This window comes from Panthera onca, chromosome A2 (assembly GCF_046562875.1).
Source record: "Panthera onca isolate mPanOnc1 chromosome A2, mPanOnc1 haplotype 2, whole genome shotgun sequence".
In the NCBI taxonomy this organism is placed as follows: Eukaryota; Metazoa; Chordata; class Mammalia; order Carnivora; family Felidae; genus Panthera; species Panthera onca.
In genome coordinates this window covers 147,108,646-147,135,883 of record NC_138340.1, presented here as the reverse complement: position 1 = coordinate 147,135,883, position 27,238 = coordinate 147,108,646, and the positions used below count along the sequence as shown (strand labels likewise).

General features: G+C 35.7%; 1 protein-coding gene across 3 annotated transcripts in view; it reads right to left on the bottom strand.

Moving 5' to 3' along the window:
• The window catches only part of MKLN1 (muskelin 1), a 379,442-nt gene that overhangs the window by 41,180 nt on the left and 311,024 nt on the right, over window positions 1-27,238 (bottom strand). For all 3 annotated transcript variants that reach the window (XM_078439319.2, XM_060633171.3, XM_060633170.3), the window contains 4 exons: window positions 25,713-25,934; window positions 22,874-23,003; window positions 4,843-4,990; window positions 866-980 (listed from right to left, as the gene is read on the bottom strand). In XM_078439319.2, the coding sequence (XP_078295445.1) occupies window positions 866-980; window positions 4,843-4,990; window positions 22,874-23,003; window positions 25,713-25,934 (615 nt within the window). The remainder of the gene's footprint in view (window positions 1-865; window positions 981-4,842; window positions 4,991-22,873; window positions 23,004-25,712; window positions 25,935-27,238) is intronic.

The following is a 27,238-nucleotide window of genomic DNA, read 5'->3' as shown; positions in this document are numbered from 1 at the left end:
TATTTAGGGCAATAAATACGGGGATTATTAATTTAAACAAGTGCTGGTCATAATAACAAACAAGATGTTTAATAAAACTCTGACACACATGTTGAATCACTGAAGGTCAAGAGTAACTAGAAACTTTTTAAATTTGAGCATCTTAATTTTTTTAGGCTTACTGCCAAATATTAAATGATGTATATAATTGGTGATACTTTTTAAAATATTATATTATTCAATACCAAAAAAAGGAAATGAAAAAGGAGTACAATAATGATTTCACTATTATAATTTTAGTGGTATTCTGTACTTATACAAAGTGTTAAAGCAGTTCCTGAAATTTTGAAAACATTCACTGAACTACATGTAAAGTTAAAGGGAGACATAGTCTAAAGAAACCACTCTGAATATTTAGTGACTCTAAAACTTCAGAATGCAAGACTGTTTTCATGAGGCCAATTGAAAAGACACATCACTCATAGGGGAAAAAAGAGAGAAAAGACTTCGTACACAATGGGAAAATCTAAGTCAGAAGTTACATATACTTTTTCATATCATGGGACAAGGTATCCTAATGCTAAAAACTGTACATCTTTTACTTGGGTGTTCGTAGTGCAGAAATAATAGGTTATACTATGAATCTGATCTATGCAGCTACAAAGCAAACAGAGTAAGTGCCAGGAATTTTGGACTATGGAAAGTGTTTATTCTATTAAGGGGTTTAGGGAGAAATGATATTGAATGTCTGCTACATATTCTATGGATGTCTGCTATGTATTATAACTTTTTATTCAAATACACTTAAAAATAGTAAGAAACCTATTTTGGGATTCTTTCAGATTATAAGTCTTGGAAAGTTTACAGGCCGATGCAGTTAGGGTACCTTATGTAACTCATCATATACAAGCTGATGGGCAAATCTTGGACATGGCTCTTCCTCCTGAAGACTTTTACTTGGATTATCTTTTGCAGCTTGATCGTTCTTATAGACGCAAGACCTGTAAGACAGTACTTTTAAGGCATTCTATCCTAAAAAAATAGCAACATACATAATGTTTATATACTTAGCAAGCAAATTAACTGGACGTCTAATTACCAACAAAAAATTTATAAATTTGTTCACATCAAATCTTAAAAGTTCTGGTCATTCTCATACAATAATGTGAATTTGTTAGAATGAAGTTCTTATGTTTAGTGTCGATCCAAAACCTCACTTAAGAACAACCTACTTCATGTTATGAAACACAAACAGCATATATGAAAGCTCAAACCAAAGTCTGAAAGAGAAGATAATCCCATCTATTTATTCACAATGAAAAACTCACAGATTTCTTTCAGTTTTACTGCTTAATATAAATGTTCTACTTAGAAAATAATAAATTCTAGGGTGCATCAGTGGTTTACTAGGCTAAGCGTCTAACTCTGGGTCTTGGCTCAGGTCATGGGATCAGGTCATGGGATTAAGCCCCATATCGAGCTCTGCATTGACAGCATGGAGTCTGTTTGGGATTCTTTCCCTTTCTCTCTCTGCCCCTCCTCCACTTGTGCTCTCCCTCTCTCTCAAAAATAATTTTAAAAAATTTCTTAAAAAAAGAAAAGAGTAATTTCCTTAGCTGCTCTGGGCAGGTAGTTCTCTGAAGCGCCTGTGTTTGTAAAATATCCACTTATGCAGTAATCACAGAATATTAGAACAGGATTCTCTAGGCCAGTGTTTTCTGAAGCAAAACGTGCAGATGCTCTATAACAAAAAGGTCCCGGTTTGAAAACACTAAATAATACCCCCTACCCTGCTCTACTGAAATCACTTCCTTTACCAAAACTAAGACCACCTGGAAACATGAAAAAAACCATTTTTCTCATGTTCACACATCTACTTGGTAGCAAATTCTAGACTAAAATATAATTCTCTTGATTTCTGGACCAGGAATCATCTACTAACCGAAAAATTCAGAGGTAAAATCCATTCACTGAACATCACTGTAAACACAGGCACCAATATTGACTTCTTTACCCAATACAGGCATGCCTCAGAGATATTGTGGGTTTGGTTCCAGACCACCACAATATTTTTTTATACAAATGTTTGTTTATTTATTTTGAGAGAGAGCGAGCAAGCACAGATGTGTGAGTGCGAATGAGGGAGGGGCAGAGATACAGAGAGAATCCCAAGCAGGCTCCACACTGTCAGCACAGAGCCTGACATGGGCTCAATCTCACGAACTGTGAGCTCATGACCTGAGCTGAAATCAAGAGTCAGACACTCAACCAATTGAGCCACCAGGCACCCTCAGACCACCACAATAAAGCAAATATTGTAGTTAAGTGATTCAAAGGAATTCTTTTGCTTCTCAATGCATATAAAAGTTATTTTTATACCATAAGGTAGTCTGTTAAGCGTGCAACAGCAATATGTCAAAAAAAACTATGCATATACCTGAATCAAAAACTACATGATTGCTAAAAAAGGCTAACCATCTTCTGAGCTTTTAACAAGTCATAATTTTTTTTTTTGCTGGTGGAGGGGCTTGCCTCAGTATTGATGGCTGTTAACTGATAAGAGTGGTGGTTACTTAAGGATGGGGGAGCTGTGGCAATTTCTTAAAATAAGATAATACAGCTGACCTTTGAACAGTATTGGTTTGAACTATGTGGATCCACTACAATGCAGAGTTTTTACAATACAGTATGGTAAATATATTTTCTCTTTTCTCATGGTTTTCTTACTATTTTCTTTATCTTACCTTATTGTAAGAATATGGTAAATAATATATAAAACATACAAAATATGTGTGAATCAACTTTTTTTGTTATCAATTTATGTTATTGATAAGGTTTCTGGTCAATAGTAGGCTATTAGTAGTTGGGTTTTTCCTGGGATTGTTTTGTTTTAAGTAGGTTTCATACCCAGCATGGAGCCCAATGCAGGGTCTGAACTCATGACCCTAAGATCAAGACCTGAGCTGAGATCAAGAGTCGGAACCTTAAGCAACTGAGCCACCTAAGTGCCACAGATGTTGGGTTTTTAGGAAGTCAAGTTATACACAGATTTCCAACTGTGTGTGGGTTGAATCCTCGTGCTGGTAAAGGTTCAAGTGTAACGAAATTGGCTGCATCAACTGATTCCTCTCCATGAATGATTTATTTGTAGCATATGATGCTGTTTAACATTTTACCTATTAGAACTTCTTTCAAAATTGGAGTAAATCCTCTCAAGCCCTGCCACTGCTATATTAACTAAGTTTATGCAATAACTGTAAATCCTTTGTTGTCATTTCAACAATCTTCACGGCATCTGTTTCAGGAGTAGATTCCTTCTCAAGAAACCACTTTATCATGAGAGATTGCAGCAATGCAGTCGTATCTTCAGGTCCCACTTCTAATTCTAGTTCTCTTGCTATTTCTACCACATCTGCAGTTACTTCCTCCACTGAAGTCTTGAACCCCTCAAAGTCATCCAGGAAGGTTGGAATCAACTTCTTCCAAATTCCCATTCATGTTGGTATTTTGACCTCTTTCCACGAATCTGAATGCTCTTCATGGCATCTAGAATGAAAGGAATCTTTTTTTTTGAGCAGTAGGTCTCAACAGTTGGCTTAAAATATTCAGTGAATTATGTTATAAACAGATGTGCTGTGTTCTGGGCTTTGTTGTTCCATTTGCAGAGCACAGGCACAGCAGATTCAGTATAATTCTTAAGGGCCCTAGAATTTTGAGAATGGTAAAGGAGCATGGTCTTCAAGTTAAAGTCATCAACTGCATTAGCCCCTAACAAGACAGTCAGCCTGTCCCTTTGAACTTTGAAGCCACGCACTGACTTCTCCTCTCTAGCTATGAAAGTCCTCGATGGCATCTTCCTCCAGTAGAAGGCTGTTTCATCTACAATGAAAATCTGTTCAGTGTAGCCAACTTTGTTAATGATCATAGCTAGATCTTGCTAGATAACTTGCTAGAGCTTCTACATCAGCACCTGCTGCCTCACCTTGTGCTTTTAGGTTATGGAGATGGCTTCTTATGTTAAACCTCAGGAGCCAACCTCTGCTAGTTTCATACTTTCCTTCTGTAGCTTCCTCACCTCTTAGCCTTCACAGAATTGAAGAGAATCAGGGCCTTGCTCTGGAGCAGGCACTGGCTTAAGGGAATATTGTGGCTGGTCTGATCTTCTATTCAAACCACTAAAACTTTCTCCATCAGGTGTTTTGCTTTCTCATCATTCATGTGTTCACCAGAGGCACACTTTTAATTTCTCCCAAGAACATTTCCTCCGCACTCACAACCTGGCTGTTCGGCATAAGAGGCCTACCTTTCTTCCCTTGACTCAAACAATTAGAAGCCTTTGTAGGGGTATCAACTGGCCTAATTTCAATATTGTTATATCTCGGGGAATCAGGAGAGCCAAGGAAAGTGAGAGAGGTGAGGGAACAGCTGGTCGGTGGAATGGTCAGAACACACACATTTATCAATTATGTTTGCCATCTCATTATGTGTGCAGCTCATGGTGCCCCAAAACAATTACAAAGGTAACATCAAAGATCACTGATCACAGATGACCATGACAAATACAACAGTCATGAAAGGGTTTGAAATATTCTGAGAATCACCAAAATGTGACAAAGAAACACAAAGTGTGCCAACACTGCTCGAAAAATGTCAACATGCTCGACACAAAGCTGCCACAAACCTTCAACTTGTAAAAACTGCACTATCTGCCAAGTGCAATAAAATGAGGTGTGCCTGCACTGACATTTAAATGCAAGACATCACAAACTGACATAAGCCTTCCATATTCCTCTTCTTTTGAATAAACCAACAACCTCAAACAAATATTACATTGGGATTGCAACACAGACAAGAGCTCCTTACCAACTATTCCTCACAATGTCATAAATCCAGAATGAATTTCTGACATTCTCCTCCCTCTTCTCCTTGTCTTTGCTGAGTCCAGATAAGACATGTATTTCATTCAGTTCGGGATCAATGGTTGCTCTCTGTGTGAATCCTGTCATTGGAACTATAAATTGAAAAGAGGAAATAAGAGGACAACATTTGTGTTAAGAGTAGAACTACTATATACAAGATTAATCCCTCGTGACTCTGCTCTGCTTCTGTCCACAGCACTGATCTTTTAACATACTATAGAACTTTTATATCAAACAATAAACAATTGCTTATTGTTTTCTTCTAACTCTAGAATATAAGCTGTATGAGGGCAGAGGTAGTTTGGCTCACTATTCTGTTCCCAATGCTTAAAACAGTGCCTGGCACATAACAGTTACCCAACTATTTGTTGAAAGAATAAACGAATGCTAACTATCTGGAAGGAGTTACAAGGAGGGAAGAGGTAGAAAGCGGTATACTATGTAATCATTTTTATTGAGGGAAGAAAGGTCAATGTGTTAGTTAACTGATTTATTATCTGGATCAGTTCTAACTTAATAGTAAAGGTAAAATATTCAAATGTTGACCTGGAAAAACACAAATCTGACAGGAAGTAAAATGCAGGTTTGTTTAATAAGGTCAGAGTCATTTAAAATATCTGTTCATGACATACAATGAAATGACATAATTTCCAAGTAAAAATAAAACATTTTGGGCGATAATACGTCATTTTATTTTCCTGAGTGGCTCAAACTGACCAGAGTTAATAATGTTTTTTCTTTTCTTTTTTAATGTTTATTTTTGAGAGACAGAGAGGCACAGAGCGTGAGCAAGGGAGGAGTAGAGAGAGAGGGAGAGGCAGAATCAGAAGCAGGCTCCAGGCTCTGCGTTATCAGCACAGAGCCCAACACGCGACTTGAACTCATGGACCGCAAGATCATGACTGGAGCTGAAGGCAGACGCCAAACTGACTGAGCCACCCAGGCGCCCCAATGTTTTATTTTTCTAAGAAATCTATTAAATGAGTGATTGTTATTCTGCATTATCCAGTAATTTGCAAAACACTGATACAGCAAATGCAAATTTTTCTCACCATTGTTATATGGAAATATTAGTTGAAATGTAATTTTATGGATCATGACATAATTGCCTTGAATCTAAAACAATGTCATTGTTTCAACACTACATTCCCTTTATACATGAACAATCATCATATGCTCAAAACACAAAGTAAATATTAGACTGAAGTAAAATATTTCTTTTTTTAAAAAAATGTTTACTTATTTTTGTAAGAGAGAGAGAAAGGGGGTAGAGAGAGTCTCCAACGCGGTTAGCAGAGCCCAACATGGGGCTCAAACCCAACAAACTGTAAGACCATGACCTGAGCTGAAATCAAGTCAGACAGTCTACCAACTGAGCCACGAGGGTGCCTCTGAAGTAAAATATTTCAATCAATCAAGAATATTATGGCAAGAGATGTTAGCCACATTGATCTTCATTGGTCTTTATCTACTTTAGCAGGGCCAAATAATCCAGCATTTATTTTTGCCTCATGTACTGAAATTCATGTCTCCTTTCATATTCCTCTTTAATAAATTTGTTTGGAATATCTTAGAGACTATCCAAATGCAGTCCATAGTATATATACTAAAATAATACAGACTCACACTACACAACACATAATTTGCATCCGTCCATACACAATTACGTTTATATTTATACACACATGCACATCAACCTAATCTGAATAATAATCTCAATCCTCATGCCAATAGTCTCTAGTGGGTATGTAAAGTCTGGTATTTTTTTTAATGAGGTTTGGTAAACTTTCAAAAGTGCCAACGTTCTACCCTATTTCTCAGATAACCTTGGAAGAATAAATAGTAAAGAAATGACAACACTTTTATTAGTGGTAAAAGGAAAGGATGTAACTGCCTAAATTTATTGTATTTAAATTTCTCCATCCCATTTCACCTTAATACTCAGCCTTTAAATTCAGAATTCTCTAAGATGGGCTGGCAAACTACGGCTTGATCTAGCCTGCCTAGGGTCAAATCAGGTCTCATCCATTCATTTACATTTTATCTGTGGCTATTTTCACCCTGTAATAGCAAGGTTGAATACCTGCAGCAACAGTGTAAGGCCTACAAAACTGAAAATATTCACATCTGGCTCTTCATATTAGAAGTGTGCTGACCCCTGTTCTATAATCTCCTAAAATACAAATTTCAGAAATGTATGACTTATAAATTAATCCAATAACCCACTTAAGTAAGAGCCTACCGAGAAAATTGGTATTTTGGGGTGGAATGGAAATCAGTGGAGAGGGAAAGAAATTTTGAATTTTACAAAATGGGAGTGGAATCACCAAAGAGAGGGAAAGAAAGGAGTATTGGGTTGGAGGAAGAAGCATGTGAGAAGATGAAGAATGCTAAGACCAAATTTTATATGCTTCTCTTTCTAGATCGTCACAATTTGCCTAGAAGCAGCTTAGGAGCAGAAGAGAAAAAGGACAAGGATTGTTTCTTAAAAATAGAAGCAGTGGGGGGGGGGGTGCCTGGGTGGCTTAGTTGGTTGAGTGCCCAACTTAAGTTGGGTGAGTTCAAACCCCGCATTGGGCTCTGTGCTGACAGCTCAGAGCCTGGAGCCTGCGTCGGATTCTGTGCCTCCCTCTCTCTTGCCCCAAACCACTCGCGTTCTGTCTCTGTCTCTCTCAAAAATAAACAAACCTTTAAAAAAAAAAAAAAAAAAAAAAAAGCAGCATTGGGCAGGTTTTCAATACTCAAGGATATCACACTTATAAAATCTATGCTGTAAGGTATTACAAAATATTACTTTGATTACAAAGCATACTAGAAACTATGTATTTCCCCATTTCTTTTATTTTCCACATCCACTATGCTTTTCACTCTTCATAATGTTGTTTTACCTCCCAGTTATACATTCAAATCTGTTACTGACTTTTAAACAGCTTTACAGAGATAATTCATATACCATACAATTCACTCATTTAAAATATTCACTGTAAAATCATCATCACAATCTAAGTTTTGACTATCTATAATACAGAAATCAGATCTGTGTGTTCCATAGGTTTTTGAAGACCAATCTAGGAACTTAAATACGAATAAGCATTGGAAATAAAATAGAAGTAGAAAATCTTGTTTTAGTTTACCTTCCTCAATTAACTAAGTGATTTCATGCAAGAAACTTTTAAATTATTTTATCAAGGTTTTTTTGTTTGTTTGTTTGTTTGTTTTTTAGTAATCTTTATACCTAACCTGGGGTTTGAACTCACGACCCTCGAGATCAAGAGTCGCATGCTCTTCCGATGAAGCCAGTCAGGTACTCCCTTGCAAGAAGCTTTTTTAGACCTCAGTTTTGTTATCCAAAATTTCAAAGTAGAGCTAGATAATGTACTGGGTCTCTTCAAAGTTGAGATTTCTGTTAAGATCAGACTCTGGAGGGTGAGAGCAGTAATACTATGGGCACTTTCAGTAATATTAAATTAGTACTTACGTGTAGCACAGACAGACTCCTGAGATACATGGATCAATTAGGAAGTTGTTATGATTATAATAGGAGTGGACTGGAAGAAGGAAATAAGGAAATAAGGAAATACTGATAGAGAAGCATTACTTCCACGAAATGGGTGTCATCAGCACAAGGAGGGTAAATACTATGTCCTAAGCACAAAAGTCCTCTGGACTGACACAACAGAGACCAAGCTTGAAGCAGAAATGTGTGAAAAGTATGAGTAAAAATGTTTCACTGAATTTTCTTGGAGGTTTCCAAATATTGCATTCTAGGAATATTCAAAGGCAAAATTTCTATTAATCTTTACAGACGTTTACAAATATAATTTTTATTACATACTAAAGATAAGGAAAAATGTTTATATATAAAATGTTTATAATTAGAAAAAATGGAAGAACATACATCAAACTATAAATAATAGTTATGGAGGCACAGTTAGAACACTTTTACTGTCATTATATACTATGTATTTTTCCAGTATACACTGCTTTTATAGTTATAAGGAAAAAGAAAAACCCAAACCAAAATATAAAAAACATATATCTGGGTATAAATATTGGGGAATTTTAGCAATGTGAAAAATTCTCACATATCCTCCCATATCTGTCATGAGGAAAATTTTACATTAATATCTGGAATGTTATTATTTAGATGGAAAGGGAATTCAGGTTCCAAGAGATGGTGTATTGGCACTAAAAAAATTTTTTTCAAAACATTTTGCTGGCATGAAGTTACAAAACTGAAACTAGGCATTACTTTAGCTGAATTAAAGTATTTTTGACTTTTCCCCTAAAAAATAAAAATGGAAACTTGTACCTGAGGAGTTAGTTCCTAACAATCAGGGGATTAATTGAAACTTACACTAAATATATCTATGTTAACGGCCTTTTGCCTAAATTTTACAAATTGCACTTAAGCTTAATTCTTACTTCTACTCCATTCCACATGCAATAACAATTCAAAAACATTTCAACAACAAAAAGTAATAAAGTTTTCCATATCCATCTTCAAAAGCACTCTAGATTTCTTGAAGAAACTATTAAAAATGTCACTTTCTGTAATACTCCACATCTGTTACTTTTGTAAACAGGAAAAAAAAACTTATTTTTTATTTTAAATGGAAATTTCACATATTCTTATTAAAGAAATATATAAGAATTACAGCGTGGCACTAGTAAGCATTTTAGACTCAGATTTTCACTAACAGAAGCTGCTTACGATATCTAAAGTTTGGGCCTTTTGGTTTCAAATAGTAAACTAAACACTACGTTATCCTTCTTCCCCATCACCCCACAAAATTGGCAGGAAGGATATTCTGGCAAAAAGAAAGAAAAATAGCACTAGAAAAGAAGAAAGTATGTCATCAAGAGATAAGAAATTTTGAGGCTCTCACAGCCAAGAAAAAGAGAGCCTACTCACCAGAGGTAAAAGATGGAAAACTTCCAAATAAGTAAGTCATCAAATACAAAAGCACAAATAGGCTGTGAAGAGGACATCCCTGTGGGGAGCGTACTAAGGACACAAGGGCCTAAATGAGAATGAGAGCAGAGCCTAAAGTAACTCCCAACACAGATACTAGGGAAGAAAGCCTGGTAGACAGTATGTGCCATGCACTTATACAAAATCCCTGGTCAGTGTCTTATGTAAGGGAGAAGCCCGTGGGGAAATACGCCTATATACTGCACAGGAAGTCACTATCAATTATCTTTTTTTAACAGATGTAGTCCTTTATTCATAAATTTTAATGTTTAGACAGGAATTAGAAGACATATGAGAAAAATTTCAACAAAGATAGGAGCCTAGATAAACATACAGAATGGGAAAAATAAATCACAGAAACTTAAAAAAAAAAACAAAACCCCAAGCTCATTATCTTTGTAAAGAATAAAAGAATATTACATGTGTAAAACAATAAGTTCCATAAAGAGGAATAGAAAATATAATATTAAAAAGTAAAACTGATGAAAAAAAAGTAAAACTGACAAAAAAAAATCAGATGACAAAATGAAAAACAATGTGCATAGTTAAAAAGAAAGTCAGTGGTCAGAGGATAAAAATGATACAAGTACAGCAAAAGATACAGAAATTATGATAGAAAAGTTAAGGGACACAGAGGATAAAACCAATGAAGTAAGACATCTGTCTGAGAAGAACTCTTGGAGTGGAGAAATCAGATAGAAGAAAAAAATAATTATAGAAAATTTCCCTGAATGGAACAAGTGGGAGTCCCGTCTGAAAGAGCCCTGGGTGCTAAGCATATTTTGCAAAAAAAGACTTTATATATAGGTACTCCCTGCTTTTCCAAAGTTTACATTAGGCCACTTTGCTTATATGAAAGATCTATATTAGGACTTGATTTTGCTAACTGAAAGAGATCTGAGGAGGATTTTCAGTTTTATGAAAAAAAAGGTAAAGGGCAAAAATAGCATTCAGGGCCTGTTGTGCAGTAAGCCCTCGTAGAGGCAGCGACCACCCTGCAGTGAGAGTGGCCCGGCCCAGCACCTCCCCAGGAATCAGACTCAGCATCTCAGCATCAAGTAGCCAGAGCTGTGAACTGTGTGTGTGAGCTCTGTGCTTTATCTCAATTTATCTTGTGCATCAGTTAGCAAGATGTGTCCTAACGTACCAGAAAAGCCTGAGAGAGGGTTTTTTAGGGAATCTGGGAAGATGGAAAACGTTTTCTTTATAAATAAATGGTAATTGCTTCTTTGCTTTATGCCATTTTGGCTTACCAAAGTTTTCATAAGAATGCTATTTTTGGATACTGGGAGAAATTGAGAGAGATCTCCTAAAGAAACTTTAGAACTATAGGAATAAAAGCTCTAAAAGCTTCCAGAGAGGGAGAAAAAAGCAGGCTATTACCTATGAAAGAATAAGTATCAAACTAACATTAGACTTTAAAAAAAAAAAAAAAAAATTTTTTTTTTAACGTTTATTTATTTTTTTTTTTTAATTTTTTTTTTTTTTCAACGTTTATTTATTTTTGGGACAGAGAGAGACAGAGCATGAACGGGGGAGGGACAGAGAGAGAGGGAGACACAGAATCGGAAACAGGCTCCAGGCTCTGAGCCATCAGCCCAGAGCCTGACGCGGGGCTCGAACTCACGGACCGTGAGATCGTGACCTGGCTGAAGTCGGACGCTTAACCGACTGCGCCACCCAGGCGCCCCAACGTTTATTTATTTTTGAGACAGAGAGAGACAGAGCATGAACAGGGGAGGGGCAGACAGAGAGGGAGACACAGTATCTGAAACAGGCTCCAGGCTCTGAGCGGTCAGCACAGAGCCTGACGCGGGGCTCGAACTCACGGACCGTGAGATCATGCATACCTGAGCCGAAGTCAGACACTTAACCGACCAAGCCACCCAGGCGCCCCTAGACTTTTTATCTGTAACAATGAATGTTAAAAAAAAAAAATAAAAAAAAATAAAAAAATCCCAAAACAATGAACGCTAGAATACAATGAAATAATAACTTAAAATTCTGAGGCATAAAAAGATGGAATTAAATTCTATTTCCAACAATGAGGGTGAAATAAAAGAATTTTTGGATCAGCAGAAATATGAAAATTTATACCAATGACTGCACATGAAAAATTATTTGAGGAGCTATTCCAACAAAACAAAACAAAAAAGGAATCCAGGAAAAAGAATGACACAGGATATAAGAAACAGTGGCAGTGACAGATGACACAGGAAAGCAAAAGGAAGCTTGAAAGAAAATAAAGATCCATTAGATCCTGAGCCTTGAATAAGACATTTGGAATGATGAAGATTTAATAGAGAATATTTTCTTACCTATAAGTCCAACTACAATACTTTAATTATATATGGTGACCCATTTCCCCTTCCCTCATTTTAGTTTCATTGTTTAGAATTTTGGTTGTAGTGTTTTTCTTCTGGCAACAATCAATTTTCTCAAGAAAATTTGATCATCACTTATCACATACTTTCAACATCTCAATTTATTTCTGAGTCTTGCTTCCAAATTGGTTTCCAATATGGGTCTTCCTATAGCAAACTTTCTGAGGCAAATATACCTAAGAATATTTTACTTCTCACTAACACATGAAAGTTGGGAGAATATAAATTTCTTGGCTTAACAGTCATTTCAGGGCGCCTGAGTGGCTCAGTCAGTTGAGTGTCTAACTCTTGATTTTGACTCAGGTCATGATCTCACTCACAGTCCAGGGATTGAGCCCGCATCGGGCTAAATGTGCTAAATGTGGAGCCTGCTTAAGATTCTCTCTCCCTCTCTCTTCCCCCTACTAAAGTCATTTTCCTCAAGTATTTTTAAGCTTTACTGTTTTCTTCCATTCACTATTGCTGTTGAGCTGTCTGATATTCATCCATCTATCCATCTATCTTATTCCCTTGTAAGTCATTTTCCTCTCTGAAATGTTTCAGAATTTTCCCTGTCTTTGATTTTTTTAAAGTAAGCTTAACGTCTAGCACAGAGCCCAATGAGGGTCTTGAACTCATGACCCCCAGATCAAGACCCAAGCTGAGATCAAGAGTTGGATGCTTCACTAACTGAGCCACCCAGGCGCCCCTTTGATACCCACGAACCATGAGATCATGACCTGAGCCGAAACCAAGACTTGGACGCTTAACCGACTGAGCCACCCAACTGCCCCTCCTTTGATATTCTTAATCTTACTTTAATGTGTAAGTAATATGTAATCTTACTTTAGTGTAAGTGTTCCCCTTATTCTTCCTTGCTGGTAGACTATATAAGCCCTTTCACCAATCTGAGGCCTTTGGTCTTTTCTTAATTCTAGGAAGTTTACTTCTATTATTTCTTCAAGTATTTTGCCTTCTTAAAATTTTATGTTTCTCTCCTGTTACTGCTATTAAGATGCTGGTACTTACACAATTCTTTTCCATGTCCTTTGGTTTTCTTTTATATATATATTTTTTTATCTCTTTGTCCTTTTTTTTCCTATTTCTTCCTGAAAGAGTATTCATTCTAATCTTTCAACTAATTTATTCATTCACATCCATTCTATTTGTAATATTTGTTGCAGTCTTCATTTCAAATACATTTTTCATATCTAATATTTCCATTTGGTTCTGTTTTTATGATTTTTAGATCTTATTTCATATTATTAATATGTCCCTCTATACCTTTAATTATATTAATCATGCTTACTCTATTGTTATTTTTTTCAGTTTATTCATTTATTTTGAGAGAGAGAGAGAGAATCAATGAATGCAGGCAAGCAGGGGAGGGGCAGAGAGAGAGAGAATCCTACTGCAGAGCCTGACACGTGGCTCAAAGTCATGAACCATGAGATCATGACCTGAGGTGAAATCAAGAGTTGGATGCTCAGCTGATTGAGCCACCCAGGTGCCCCAATCATGCTTGTTTTAAATTCCTGGTTTACCTATTATAATATTTCTGTTTTAGATCACATATGTTGTCAGTTTGCCGATTTCTTTTGAGATAGCTGTAGTACTCAACTATCTAGTTATATTGCTCTAGGAGGTAACATTTTTCAGGGTGTCAGCTATTCTTTCATTAAGATATATTACATTGGGGGGGGGGGGGACCAAAGGTCAGGCCTTAACTAGCATCAGCACCAGTGAATTTAAGGAAAATGGAAGAGAAGAGCCATAAGCTAGTGAAGCCTAGGCACAAAGAACCAGATTAATCAATTCTACCATCATCCTCCTATGTAAGAGTTTCACACCTTTAGACCCTTTGGAGGCAGTAGAAGGCAGTCTTCTTGGACTTGAAGGGTGATGGGAGGGAGAAATGAATTTTATATATGTATATATGTATATATATGTATATATGTACGTATTATGTATGCAAACTAAGAAGGAAGAAATGAATTATAGAGAGTAGATGGTCAGTCTGTATCTAGTGATATCAATTCTTAATGCCAGTAGGGTTTATGCACTAATGTTACTCTTTGAATTCTGGCACTAGTTGTACAGGCTACTGCTGCTGGTTTCTGTAGTGAAGGAGTAAAAATTAACTCAAGGTAATTTAGGGGACAGCATTTGATCTCATTTAAAGAGTTTCTGGAGGCCAGTTGCCTCTCATTTTATTTTTCCAGGATTTATTTCTCGGGAAGGGAATCAGCCACCTATGTTAGTTTGCTACTTTGGCAGAAACTTTTCATATTATAGCATTTTATATTGTTTGAATTGTTTTATTAATTAGCACAACTGCATTACTTCTATAATAATTTTATAAAAATAAAAACTGGTTGAACAAAAATGGCATTATCAAAAACTAAAAAGACCTAAAGGTCAAAACCAAGAAAGAAGTTTTCATTTTAACATGTTGTAACTATTAACACAGTCTTCTGTATTAATTTTCTTCCCAAGAAGAAAACAAGGCTATCTTTTCAATTTAATGGTTTCTAATGGGTAGTTGTGAGGGGAGGGAAAAAGGAGATTTACGACGTATAGTATTTTAAAGCTTTTAGACTCAACTGCCAAAAAGCTCAACTCAACAGCAGGAATCTTAATCAGTCTTTATAAATAAACTGACTCACAAAGAAAAATTAAACAGATCAGTAAACAAGACCATATGTTAATCATGAACTCATTTTGAAAGGACACTTGTCTGAGAAAATAGAAAATAAGAATAATACAACAAGCAACTATTACAGCCAACCTGTTTTTAGCTCTTCCTGGAAATTAACAATGATAATCCTTCGACTCTCCCATTTTTTCTTTAGCATCTTTAAAACTTGAAATAGGACAGCTAAAAAATATTTTATCTGACAACCTGAATCACATTTTTTCTTTTCATTTTCTTCGGTTGACCCAACAGGGGGAAATTAACAGAATTTGTAACATACAGAAACTCTACAGGGAAGATAAAAAGATCACAGAGGTATTTTTTATTTACTTATTTTTTTTAATGTTTACTTATTTTTGAGAGACAGAGACACAGCACGAGCAGGGGAAGGGCAGAGAGAGAGGGAGACATAGAATCCAAAGCAGGCTCCAGGCTCCAAACTGTCAGCATGCAGCCCAATGTGGGGCTTGAACCCACGAACCACAAGATCATGACCTGAGCCTAAGTGGGACACTTAACTGACTGAGCCACCCAGGCGCCCTGATAATAGAGGTATTTTTGAAGTCATTTCAATTCTTGAGGAAGATACATTATTCCATTAATTCATAAACTAATCTCAACTCTACTTTTGCTTCCTGATCCAAAGAACATATTATTAATCGCTTTAGTTAAGACACAGGAAAAATACAATTTTAGAACTGTCATGGACACATAAGTTTAATAAAAACAGCTTTCTAAAAATTGTTTTTTAGGATAGTTTCAGGTTTAAGTAAAAGAAAACCTGAATAACAGTTAATTGGCTCATATAACAAAATTTTGCAGGTAGGCAGTTCCAGGATTGTTTCAGCAATTCAACCAAATCATGGTGCTAGGTTAGTTAACATCCCTACAATTCTCTTGGCCTTCCTTTCATTTCTGAAAGTTGCCAGTACCGGCTCTAAGCATTACATCCTTTCATACTACCTGTTCTGTTCCATTCCATTGACCTGTACAAAACTGTACCTTTATAAATATCTGGTAGTGTTAATACCACTTCATTACCTTCCATTTTCAAAACTGTCTCTAGTGTTCTTGCATGTTTGTTTCTACTGGCAAACTGTAATTCCCATTTACTATCAAATGACCTAAATTTTATATTAAAAATATGAGGGGCACCTGGGTGGCTCAGCCATTTAAGCATCCGAATCTTGGTTTTGGCTCAGGTCATGATCACATGGTTCATGAGTTCAAGCCCCACATCAGGCTCCGTGATGACAGGGCGGAGCCTTCTTGGGATTCTCTTTCTCTACCCCTCCCCTGCTTGAGCTGTCTCTCAAAATAAATAAACTTAAAAAAAAATATATTTATAAGCTTGTAACTAAGCAAAAACACCTCTGGGAGAGTGGAAGGGGGCATTATGGAAAGTTTATTAACTATAACATTGAGAGAAAAAAAGTACATAATCCAATTTTATCAGAATAATGGCACAAGTGGAAAAGATGCTAAATGGAAAGTAATGAAACCCATTATACTGAAAATAAGCACTACCGTTACCTAGCTCAGTAACTAATCTATGTTAATGACAACAACTCATTAGCTTCAGAATCTTCTCTATATGGCTGAATTAGCCTGATTTAGTTAATTGATAAAGTCTAAAAGGATATAAACCGTAACGATTTATTCTATATAATTACATTCATACAAACACATACACTCTGTTATTAAAAAACAATGCCAATAATGTCAATGTTTGACCAATTCTGAAAGTTGAACTAAAAATCAGTAAGATTTTAAGGTTTTCATGAAAATATGTTTATAGCTAAATCAGATCTTGCAGACGTTACAAGCTTAGCCCTCATGTTACTTTCACAGCCTGATAGCAGAAGGGAATGAAATTTAACTGTCAAAATTTTGGAGCTAGATGAGGCCTTAAGATCAACTGGTTCAATCTCCTCATTTTCAGATGAATAATCAGGCCCAGAGGAATTATGCATATAATTCTGCCAAAGTTGCAGAGGGATGAGTGGCAGACCCAGAAGAAGAGAGACCAAGTTTTCTGATTCTCAATTGACTATTCTTTCAATTATACCAATCTGTCACTATGGTTAGAACAGAATGGAATAAACAGTGACAGATGTGGGAAAATACAGTCAACAGATGTTAAGGAACAAAACAAGTAAACACATAACTACTAGAAGAACAGGGATTAGGTTGTAAGAGCTCTGTATCACCAAAGCTCGACTTAGCATCTGGCAAATGGTAAAGACTCGATCTGTGTGTGTTACCTTGAATAATACAGATATGAGAAAGTAATCCTATTACAATAAACTGAGTTTCTATAGCAAACTATAAAGCTCTGGTGGTGTAACAGACTATCTTCTAAACATAATTTTCAATTAGTGTTAAATACAGAGCTTACATATGGGGAGTCTGCTAAACCCCCTGTGCTTGCCAAAAGTTATTCAGAAATAAACCCAAATTTTAGATGTGCTGAATTTTGATGTAATTATGTATGTGTTAGACACAATACTAATAAATCTCTTCTTTCTAAGCAGCTGCCAATCCGCTGATTTAAGTTGTAATCTCCTTCTGAGGGGAGCATAAAATTGTTATACTTTAGTAACAGTTGAGGTTTCTTTAGATCTTGAGATGTTAAATCTAAGACAATTCATTTAAATAATTGTAAAGAGCAACATTTAAGATTTTATAGTATCTGATACAAAAAATTATAATAAGCAGCAGTAATTTTACAATTACATATGCCGTCTCTAATTGGTGATCTTAATAGTTCAAATTTCTTCTATGATTTCAAACAATCCAATTTGAAACTCACATCATAAATGCAGTTTTAATCAAATAACCCACATTACTGAATCATAGATAAACATAGTAATTATATGTTAAGTCCATCTCAAATTACAGTAATTAACTGTAGTAGAAAAGCTTTAGAAGAACAGTTAATAAACAGACTGTTTAAGTAAGCTACAGAGCATCCATGTAATGGAACAAAACTGGTGCTTTCCAAGAATATTTAATAATGTGGAAATTTAAATAGTATCCTGCCTTGTCCTTAGAAGGACTTTTCATGGCTTAAAAATAATAATCTAGTAAGGTAAAATTAAATGGACTTTTAAAAATCAGGTGAAAGTAATCCTATGGGAGGACAATACAATATAACATAGTTCTGACATGAGGTTTTCTGATTGGTCTAACTTAATCCAGTGAAAGATTTTTTAGGAGATCTGGAGTACTGAAAAGACTGAACGCTCTTTAGGCAATCTTGATTAAAGTCTATGTACTTCAGATAAGCTTTTCACAGGTTTGGAAAAGCAGTCAAGATTATACTGTCAGATGAGTATCTAGAATTGTGTTTACAAGGAATATTAAAACCACATGCTTTAACCCTTCACCTGGGCTTGAGGAGTTAGAGAATTTCAGGAGACAATGATTTGTAAGCTAAGACCTGAGACACGAGCACAACATAGCTACACTTTGGAAGTCAGAGGGAAGAGTGATTCAGGTAAGGAGAAGAGCATGGGCAGAAACCCAAAGGCAAGAAAAAGTACTGTATCTATAAAGAATTAATATTCAGTAGTCATAAAACAAAGAATTGGTGGAAAGGTGAAGGTGGATCCTAAAAATACGGCTGCAGAACTAACTAAGGTGGGTCATATCATAAAGGAATCTGAGAGCAGGCTGAGTTTAGACCTAATCCTGAGGGCAAGGGAAAAAATTTTAATCAAGGAAGAAGACCTATCAAGTTGACATTTTAAAAAGATTTTTTTTTTTATCTCGCTAACACTAATCAAAGGTAAGGTTGTTAATCTACTTCTTTGTTCTCCCCATACACAACTGTAAGCTCTAGGAAGACAGAGCCCTTATTCCCAATTGTGATCTCTAGCACTTAGCTTGTACCTAGCACCTAGTAGGTGCTAGATACAAAAAGTATCTGTTGAATAAATGTTAAAACATATGATTCTGCACTTCACTGGTAACACAAAACTGCTATATTCTGCCTGCAGTATGGAGAAAGACTTGGGGGGAGAGGTGGGGTACACAAGAGGAGGAAGACCACTTATTATAGTCAAGTGTAATCAAGTAAATATTTATCAACTATATTCTCAACACAAAATGACTATAGTAAATACAAGAACTTGATAAGCCTTTGAGAGGTTTTAATGAAATAATCAATGTAACAGTCTCTGTTCAGAGTATATATGTTTTCAGGGCCCCTGGCTGGCTCAGTCGATGGAGCAAGCAGCTCTTGATCTCAGGGTTGTGACTTTGAGATTACTTAAAAATAAAATCTTTTAAAAACAAATAGACAAACCAAAAAAGAAGAAGAAGAAGAAGAGGAGGAAGATCAGGAAGACAGGCCAAACAGGTGATGACAGCCCACACTAGTGAGGTTGCAATGGGACAGAGAAAAGATGGAGGTAAAACTAGCATGAGTTAATTACTGAATAGATCAGTGAACCTACAGGTAGCACTGGCAGACTCTCGTGAAAATTGAGGTACCCAACAGTAACACCAGCTGAAACTAGAGGGTCAATCTGGCCACGAGCAGGGATACTACATAATTTTGGTTACTTATAGACACACAAGCTAAGGCTGAGAAATTAGGTAACTTGTCCAAGGTGACAAACTGAAATGGGCTCTGGAGAGGTAACACAGTGGTTCTCAATTCTGGCCATAGGAGTATCAGAAACCCAGGAGGGGAGGGGAGTGAGGGGAGACAGACAGAGATACATGGGTGGGGGGTAGAGAGGAAGGGACAAATGGGAAGGAAGAGAAAAAAAAGAAGGAAAGGAGGAGAGGGAGCGAGACGAGGAAGGGGAGAGAAGGAAGGAGGGAGGAAGATGGAGAAAAAGTAAGAAAAACAAAAATGAGAAGAACGGGATTTCAGTTTCATTTGAACACACCCGACAGAGCTGCTGAGGTTCCACAATTCTAAGTAAAACCACAACACTGTTAGGCGGGAAAACTTCCCAAGTATGTAGTCTAGCCAGATGCTCAACTCTGCCAGAAAAATCCTCTCTTAAAGCACCATACAACCTTTGGACGCTGCAACTTATAGACATTGTCAAAATTAAGCACTTGGAAAATGTGTATCTGGACAAAAGAGTGATATTTGGACAAAAGAGTGATATTTTCAAAACTTCAATTAATCAGATCATGACCCTGGCATTAAACTTTTCAATAAATTCCTATTCTATTTAGAAAAAAAGAATTCCACATTTCTTGCATTTGTACAAGGCACTGAATAATCAGTCTTAACCAGTTTGCTAACCTCATTTCATACCAACTCTCCCCACCCTCAACTAGCACCAGCCCCATCTCTTTCTGGAATACGTTAAGTTCTTTCCTGCTTTGGGACCTTTGTACTTGCTCTTCTCTCACTTCTTAATGTGGTTCTTCCTAACTCTACTTCTCATCTTAAATCTTAAAGATGACCTCTGCAGAGATGGTTTCCAACCTGCTTTATCTACATGGGACATGCCTTATTCTCATGGAAGGTTTCTTCACAGCACTGAATGGCAACTGCAAGTCTCTCCAGTAGCATGTGAGTCCTCTAAGAGGAGGGATCTTAATCCCCAGGCCCACAGCTATTCCTCAAAGTTCTTAAACATAAACAGCATACGGAAGGCACCAAAATATGTTAGGAGGGAAGACAAGAGAGGGCCAAACTTAGATGTCAGCAGATGACCAACAAATATCATTAAATTAATGAATAAACTTGCTTGCATGAAATAATTCACCATAAATCAATTAAAAATTAAAGAACACGTAGCAAAACTGGTGATTCTGATTTCACAGAAGTTGACTATAGCAATAATTAGGGAATGAATCCACACTTGTCTTTTTTCCTAATACTTCTAGTCCACGGTAGTAAAACCATATGATGAAAAAATATCAGCACAATTTAATGTTAATTTAAAAATTGAATATAAAATTCTGCAAAGTTTCATAAAATAAATGCCTTTTTTTGAGAAACTGTTTAAAACAATTTTAATATTTATGTATTGTTGAGAGAGAGAGAGCATGCACGCACGTGAGTGAGCGAGCAGAGGACGGGCAGAGAGAGAGGGAGACACAGAATCTGAAGCAGCTCCAGGCTCTGAGCTGTCAGCACAGAGCCCGACACGGTGCTCAAAGTCACCAGCCATGAGATCATGACTTGAGCTGAAGTCAGACGTTCAACTGCCTGAGCCACCCAGGCACCCCTGGGAAACTGTATTATTATTATTTTATTGTTAAGGAATCCACTTCTATGACTATCATGAGGCCCAGGCTGGGTTAAGAGTAATGAGTCCTGGAGGTAACTACACCAGACTCTGAACTTTCTGGTTATAAGCACTGTATTCTCTCTCTACCTCAGCTGAAAACCCAGACTCAGGAGGCCTCAATCCCTGCTTCTCTATTCCCAGAAGATGCCAAAGCCAACTCTAAGAGGCTTTTTCAGAGAAGAAGACGTCTTTGCCTTCCCAGAAGACAAACCCTTTACTTTGCTTTATGAGTCACAATAAATATTCAAAAACTAGACAGAAATATACCAAAATGATAACAGATTATGTCTGGATAGTTTGATACATTTTCTTTTTTTTTGCATCTTTCTAATATTTTCCAAATTCTCTACATATTATTACTTTTATAATGAAAACAAAATTGAACAAAAAAAATAATTATCACATGTTGCTGGCTCTAAAGCTAGCCATAACCGTAAGCAAAGCATTATCCTGATCAATTCTGCAAATTACTATATAATAACAACTAATCTTGAAAAATCTCCAAATGATTGTCATTAGAGCTTACTTAGAGTGAATTTTTGTACTAGGTCTTTGCTACTATCACTGTTGCTACTATCACACTTTGCTACTATCTTGGAAGTAGCTTAAGTATGGTGGAAAAAAAACACCCCCGTACTCATTTCCCCCAGAAAATAAAGCTCTAGCCTCTGTCTAGTAAGAAATATGGGAAAAGAGTCCTAAGGGTCCCTTCATGTCCACTTTTTAAGTATGGTGCTCTTTTGTCAAAAAAATTTTTTTAAGTTTTTCCTCATTAATACCAACTATTTTAATAAAAAGGTCTATTTTCCTAAATAATAGCTATGGGGTGCCTGGGTGGTTCAGTTGGTTAAGTGTCTGACTTTGGCTGAGGTCATGATCTTGCAGTTTGTGAGTTTGAGCTCCACGCTGGGCTCTGTGCAGACAGCTCAGAGCCTGGAGTCTGCTTCGAGCCTGTGTGTGTGTGTCTCTCTCTCAAAAATAAACATTAAAAAATTTTTTTAAAAAAGCTAAAAGAAAAAAAAAGCAAGCTGATCTAATTTCTCAAATTAGACATTTCAAACCATTGGGTCTTAAACAAATATTATTCTTCTGTGTGTAATAGTCACAGGGTAACTATGTAAATTATTATCCAAAATAAGACACTTGAGAGTGAATGGGGCACTATTAATAACCATGCAGGGCAATATGCATAACACTGGGACTATCTCAAGCAAATCAATCACCCTAGTACTTAGGAGAATAACTTGGATGCTGAGCTTGCAAACTTAAAAGGCATTACCAGTTACATTAGGTCCTCCCTCAGAAAAAGACATACTCTATCATGCTAGTGCCTGTTATATTAGTCACTATAGTAAAAGCAGAAGGTGGAAAGGATTAGCAAAAATAGAGTAAGATAGTTTTTAAGATACTAATTTTTGCAAAGCCCCTCCACCAAACAAGCACACACATAAATAATATCTTTAGAAATTTATAAAAGGAAATAATATAATAACATATATTTTAAACAGCTAAAACTGAATAATTTAGCTGGTAGATTTTTCTTCCTCTTACTCAGAATTACTTCAATTAAAGACACAGGGAAAGGGTGAAGAATGGTTAGAAAGAAAAGCTAATGGTCTACAGTCTTCTTTCTAAAGTAGCTAAGACGCGAGAGAAGAATCACTAAACGCCTTTACCCATTCCAGAGTCTTTCTTGGTGCCATCTGATATTATGTCTACATGATCAGAGTCCACATCATAACTAAAGAAATCATTCAAATAGGTCTTCGATCGCTGGCCACCAAATACATATAAGCAACGATTTTTCTGAAAAATAAGGAAAAAAGGGCAAAGAAGGGAGAAAGTGGTCACTTCCATGAAGAATTCAGAGTGATCCTTTTAAAATTGAAACGTCTATAAAAGCCATTTTATGACAGATCCCATGCAATGGAGTACTGTGCTGGTATAAAGAGGGATGATGAAGTTCTCTCATACTAAGAGGTGGTGATCTCTAGGATACCCTATGAAAGTAAAAACGCAAGGTATAGAATAATGTATACAGTGCTTCCTTTGCATAAGAAAGGGAAAAAAGGAATATGTATATGTTTGTTTCTTTCTTCAAAAAGAAACAAAGGAAAGAAAGTAATAAAAGACCTTTATGAGAAGGGACAAAGCAGGAAGACAGGGATAGAGAAATCTGATCACTCCAAAAGTATGGTTTTGCCTTTAGAACCATGTATACTGTTTTTATTTAATTAGAAAACAAAATTAACTCAAAGAAAAAAACAATCTCTGAAATTTGAAAAACAATGAAATAAATCTATCTGTACATAAAGGTATGACCACACAGGGACATGATCACACAGAGAAATAGTATTTCTAGTGATTTTAATTCATGTTTTTTGACTCTCCATCCCTAGCTATATCCTAAACAGAAAAATGAGAAAGCAACCTGAAACAACATTCAGTAATTTTTGTTAGTTCTGTGATTCTGTAACTATTACAGAAAAACAGAACAAATAATGTAATATTGCCATTAAGAAGGATTTTAACCTTAAAAGATACACAAATACAAAATCAAAAGGATATTAAATTTTAAAACTCTATGATTTTTAATTTGAATTGGCCATGTTAGTAGGAACTAATGACTTAATTTTTCTCTTACTAAAAAGATATATAGATATGCGCATATATACATATAGCTATATGTGTATATAGCTCTATGTGCGTGTATAGTGGGAAGGGGGCACTCTTGGACAAAGAGAAAAATTGGGGCATCAAGAATAATGACAGCACTGGATTAAACACATCAAATATATAAGTCCACAAGTTCATAATAATGCTTAAAAAAATACACTGGTTAACTGTGGAGCCTCAGCTTATCAATAGGAAAAGGTGACAAAGAGAAAAAAATCAAGTATTTTTCTGTGTGGTGTACACATTAGGGTAGCCAAATCGTTAATGAGGGTAAGTTTTTAATATCAGAATCAATTAATAAATACAGAACAAATAACATAATTAGAAAAATCTGTTTCACAAACCCTACACAATGATTATCAATGACTGCAAAAACCATTCAGTAAAAAGTTGACAAGAAACTTTATTACTGATCAATCAGGCTGTAACACCTAAACCCACAGAATATTCTTAACATCACCAAAAGTATGACAACTACACATTAAATGCCTCTTGACATTTTGCAATCAGACCATCTTTTAAGTATTCTTGCACCCCTCTTTTTGCCTTCCCTGCCTCCAAAAAAAGAGAATCTAAAATGAATGAAGCCTCTAGATCTAACTACCAGCTTACAGGAAATATAGAGACTAGACAATCACAACACTACAAGGATAAAATTAGCCAAATCAAGAATACAGGAAATTTGAGAGCACACATGATTCAGTTTAACAAGTAAATAAATGGCATGCAAGGGGGAAAAAATAGGAGCAGGGAGTACTGTTATGGCTTAAAAGAAATCTCAGAGACATAACAACCAAAAACAATACACAGATCTTTTTTAGAGCCTGACTTGCCGAAACCTACTATAAAAAGGTATTTTTCAGTATTTCAGAAAACAAAAAAAAAATGCAAACTATATATTAATGATAATATGAACTTGCTGGTGCTTTGGTTCAGTATTATAATGGTATCGTAATTATGTTTATAAAAAGTCCTTATCTGTTAGAGATACACTACCATATTTACAGGTGTAATGATACATTGTCTGGGATTTGCCTTAAAATACCCCAGCACAAAATTTAAGAATAAACTTAAAAAATCTACTCCTGAAATCGCTGTTGCACTATATGCTAACCAACTTGGATGTAAATTAAAACATAAATTAATTAAAAAAATAAACTTAAAAATCAGAGAAACATCAAAGAAAGAAGTGAAATATTAAGTGGGGCAGATATATGAAAAATGAATAGTGGAATATTGCTAATTGTTGAGACAGATAAATAAGTACACAGGAATTTATTACACTCTTCTCTATACTTTGATATATGTTCAAAATAGCCCACAGTATGTTTTTAAAGTTATGTTCACAGAAAGAAGCCCAGGTTTTCATTATAACATCTGAAAAGGTAAAACAAGTGTTTCTATATTGGTTTTGCTGATAAATTTAAATTCTAATTCTATACAGTCAATTCTTAATTCCTCACACTTAATGGAGAGTGGCAGAGAGGACAAGAGAACAATTGATCTTCTAGTTACTAAGAGAAATCAGTAAGTAGAAAGGTATTAAGAAAGAGAAATAGCTACAGTATCTGTATAAGCAGTAAAGTTAGTCATACAAGTGCCTTGATTAATAGCTGAGTAATAACTATTAAGGAATTACTAGGTTAGTGGCAAGAGTCTCATAATTACCAAACAGTACACTGGCTAAGGAAGTTTTATTTTTGCCTCTCATTGCTAACACTAATCATTTATTTTTAATAAAAAGTTTTGATCTCTTTCTGAAGATTTAGATTTTACTATTCCTTTTCCTATTGAGATATACATGACAAAATAAGAATACGATATATAGAATATTCTTACTGAGTGGAATAGCATGCAGTGTCCTATCCGAGACTGGATGTCCTCAGGCCCAGCATTACAGGAGTCCTCTCGAAGAAGTTTCCAAGTTTGACATTGACAGTTGAAAGCAAACAACCCACTGAACTGTGGTTCACTGGCTCTGCTGTCGTCTACGCTGCCATTACATGTCAAAATTCTACCACCAAAGGTGTAGATCATATGTTTTTCTGAATCCATACACATCTATCAGAACAAGACAAGATTGAAGAGTTATAGATTGTTCCTGTCATATGTGCTAAAATGAAACCAACGTGTGCAGTTTTAGATTCTCAAAAAACTAAACTTTGCCTTAATAACCCTAAATAGCACCCTTGATTACCGTGTGCACTTACTGTAATAATGCTCACCATCTGCAGAGATTCAGGATGGATTCCTTAATACTTGGTCAGGTTTCCATTTTTCCCAGTGAGAGTAAAATATATAGGGTTAAAGAGCTTTATGCTTTCTTTAAACTGTGTAATTTTTACCAAACCAATCAATAATACATGAAGTGCTAAGTTATACCTAAGATTGAATACTAATCATACTCTATGGGTAAAGTGATCACACTCTCCTGTTCATCCTCCTTATAAAAAAACTCCCTTCTTTCTATTCTAGGCAAGCATCCATCCTATTAATTTTGCTACCATTTAATCAGACAGCAGATATGTCAATAAGAGTGACACAGCTGAATTCATCTTTCTGTATTTATTTTGCAAAACTCTTCAGATTATGTTGCTACAAAATAGCAAAAACAAAGACATTTGCAGTCAATCCAGACTGACTTCTGTGGTGATAACTTTACCTCCTTTAACACACTACATATTTAATTTTCTTTGATGTATGTTTTGCAATTTATGTTCAAAAGCCAACCTTGATTCTTTCATTCTTTCCACTCAAGGAGATCATGGCTTTTCATAAAAGTATCTCTGAGAAAAAAGCCATATGCCGCAAGACAATAAGAACCAAATTCTATTTCAAAGTGGATAGACAAACTGGACAAATTCTATGTAAGTCCAAGTTGGGAATCAGATGTTGAACACAAGTGGCACTGATATTTAAAGAATAAATTGCATATACAAAAACATCTATTTTTTCGGCCAAAGCACAAATACCAGCCATTGTATGCTCAATTTTCTCTTCCCATCAAATTGTGATATTCATCTATTTTTGTACTGTTTTCAGGAAAAACCTATTTTAAATATAAATTTTATTTTTTAAATTCATATTAAAAAGAAAAGATTCTAGCATCTCCTAATTTTCCCCTAACCACTAAAAAAGATCCAGTCACTTGCCAGGTTTCTGACAACCTTCCATAAATTAAGGTGAAAATCTACTATTCCTCAAGGGTGAAATCTTGGTGAATATAGTTGAAAGTATTCCCACTCTTGAGACGTTACCCTGTCTCAAGTACTTAATGCTCAGATGTCTCCAAGCACCTCAGAATCAGGTTGAAAATCTTGAGTGACTCATTATATGACCCTATTTAAATTTTCATAAATTTACAA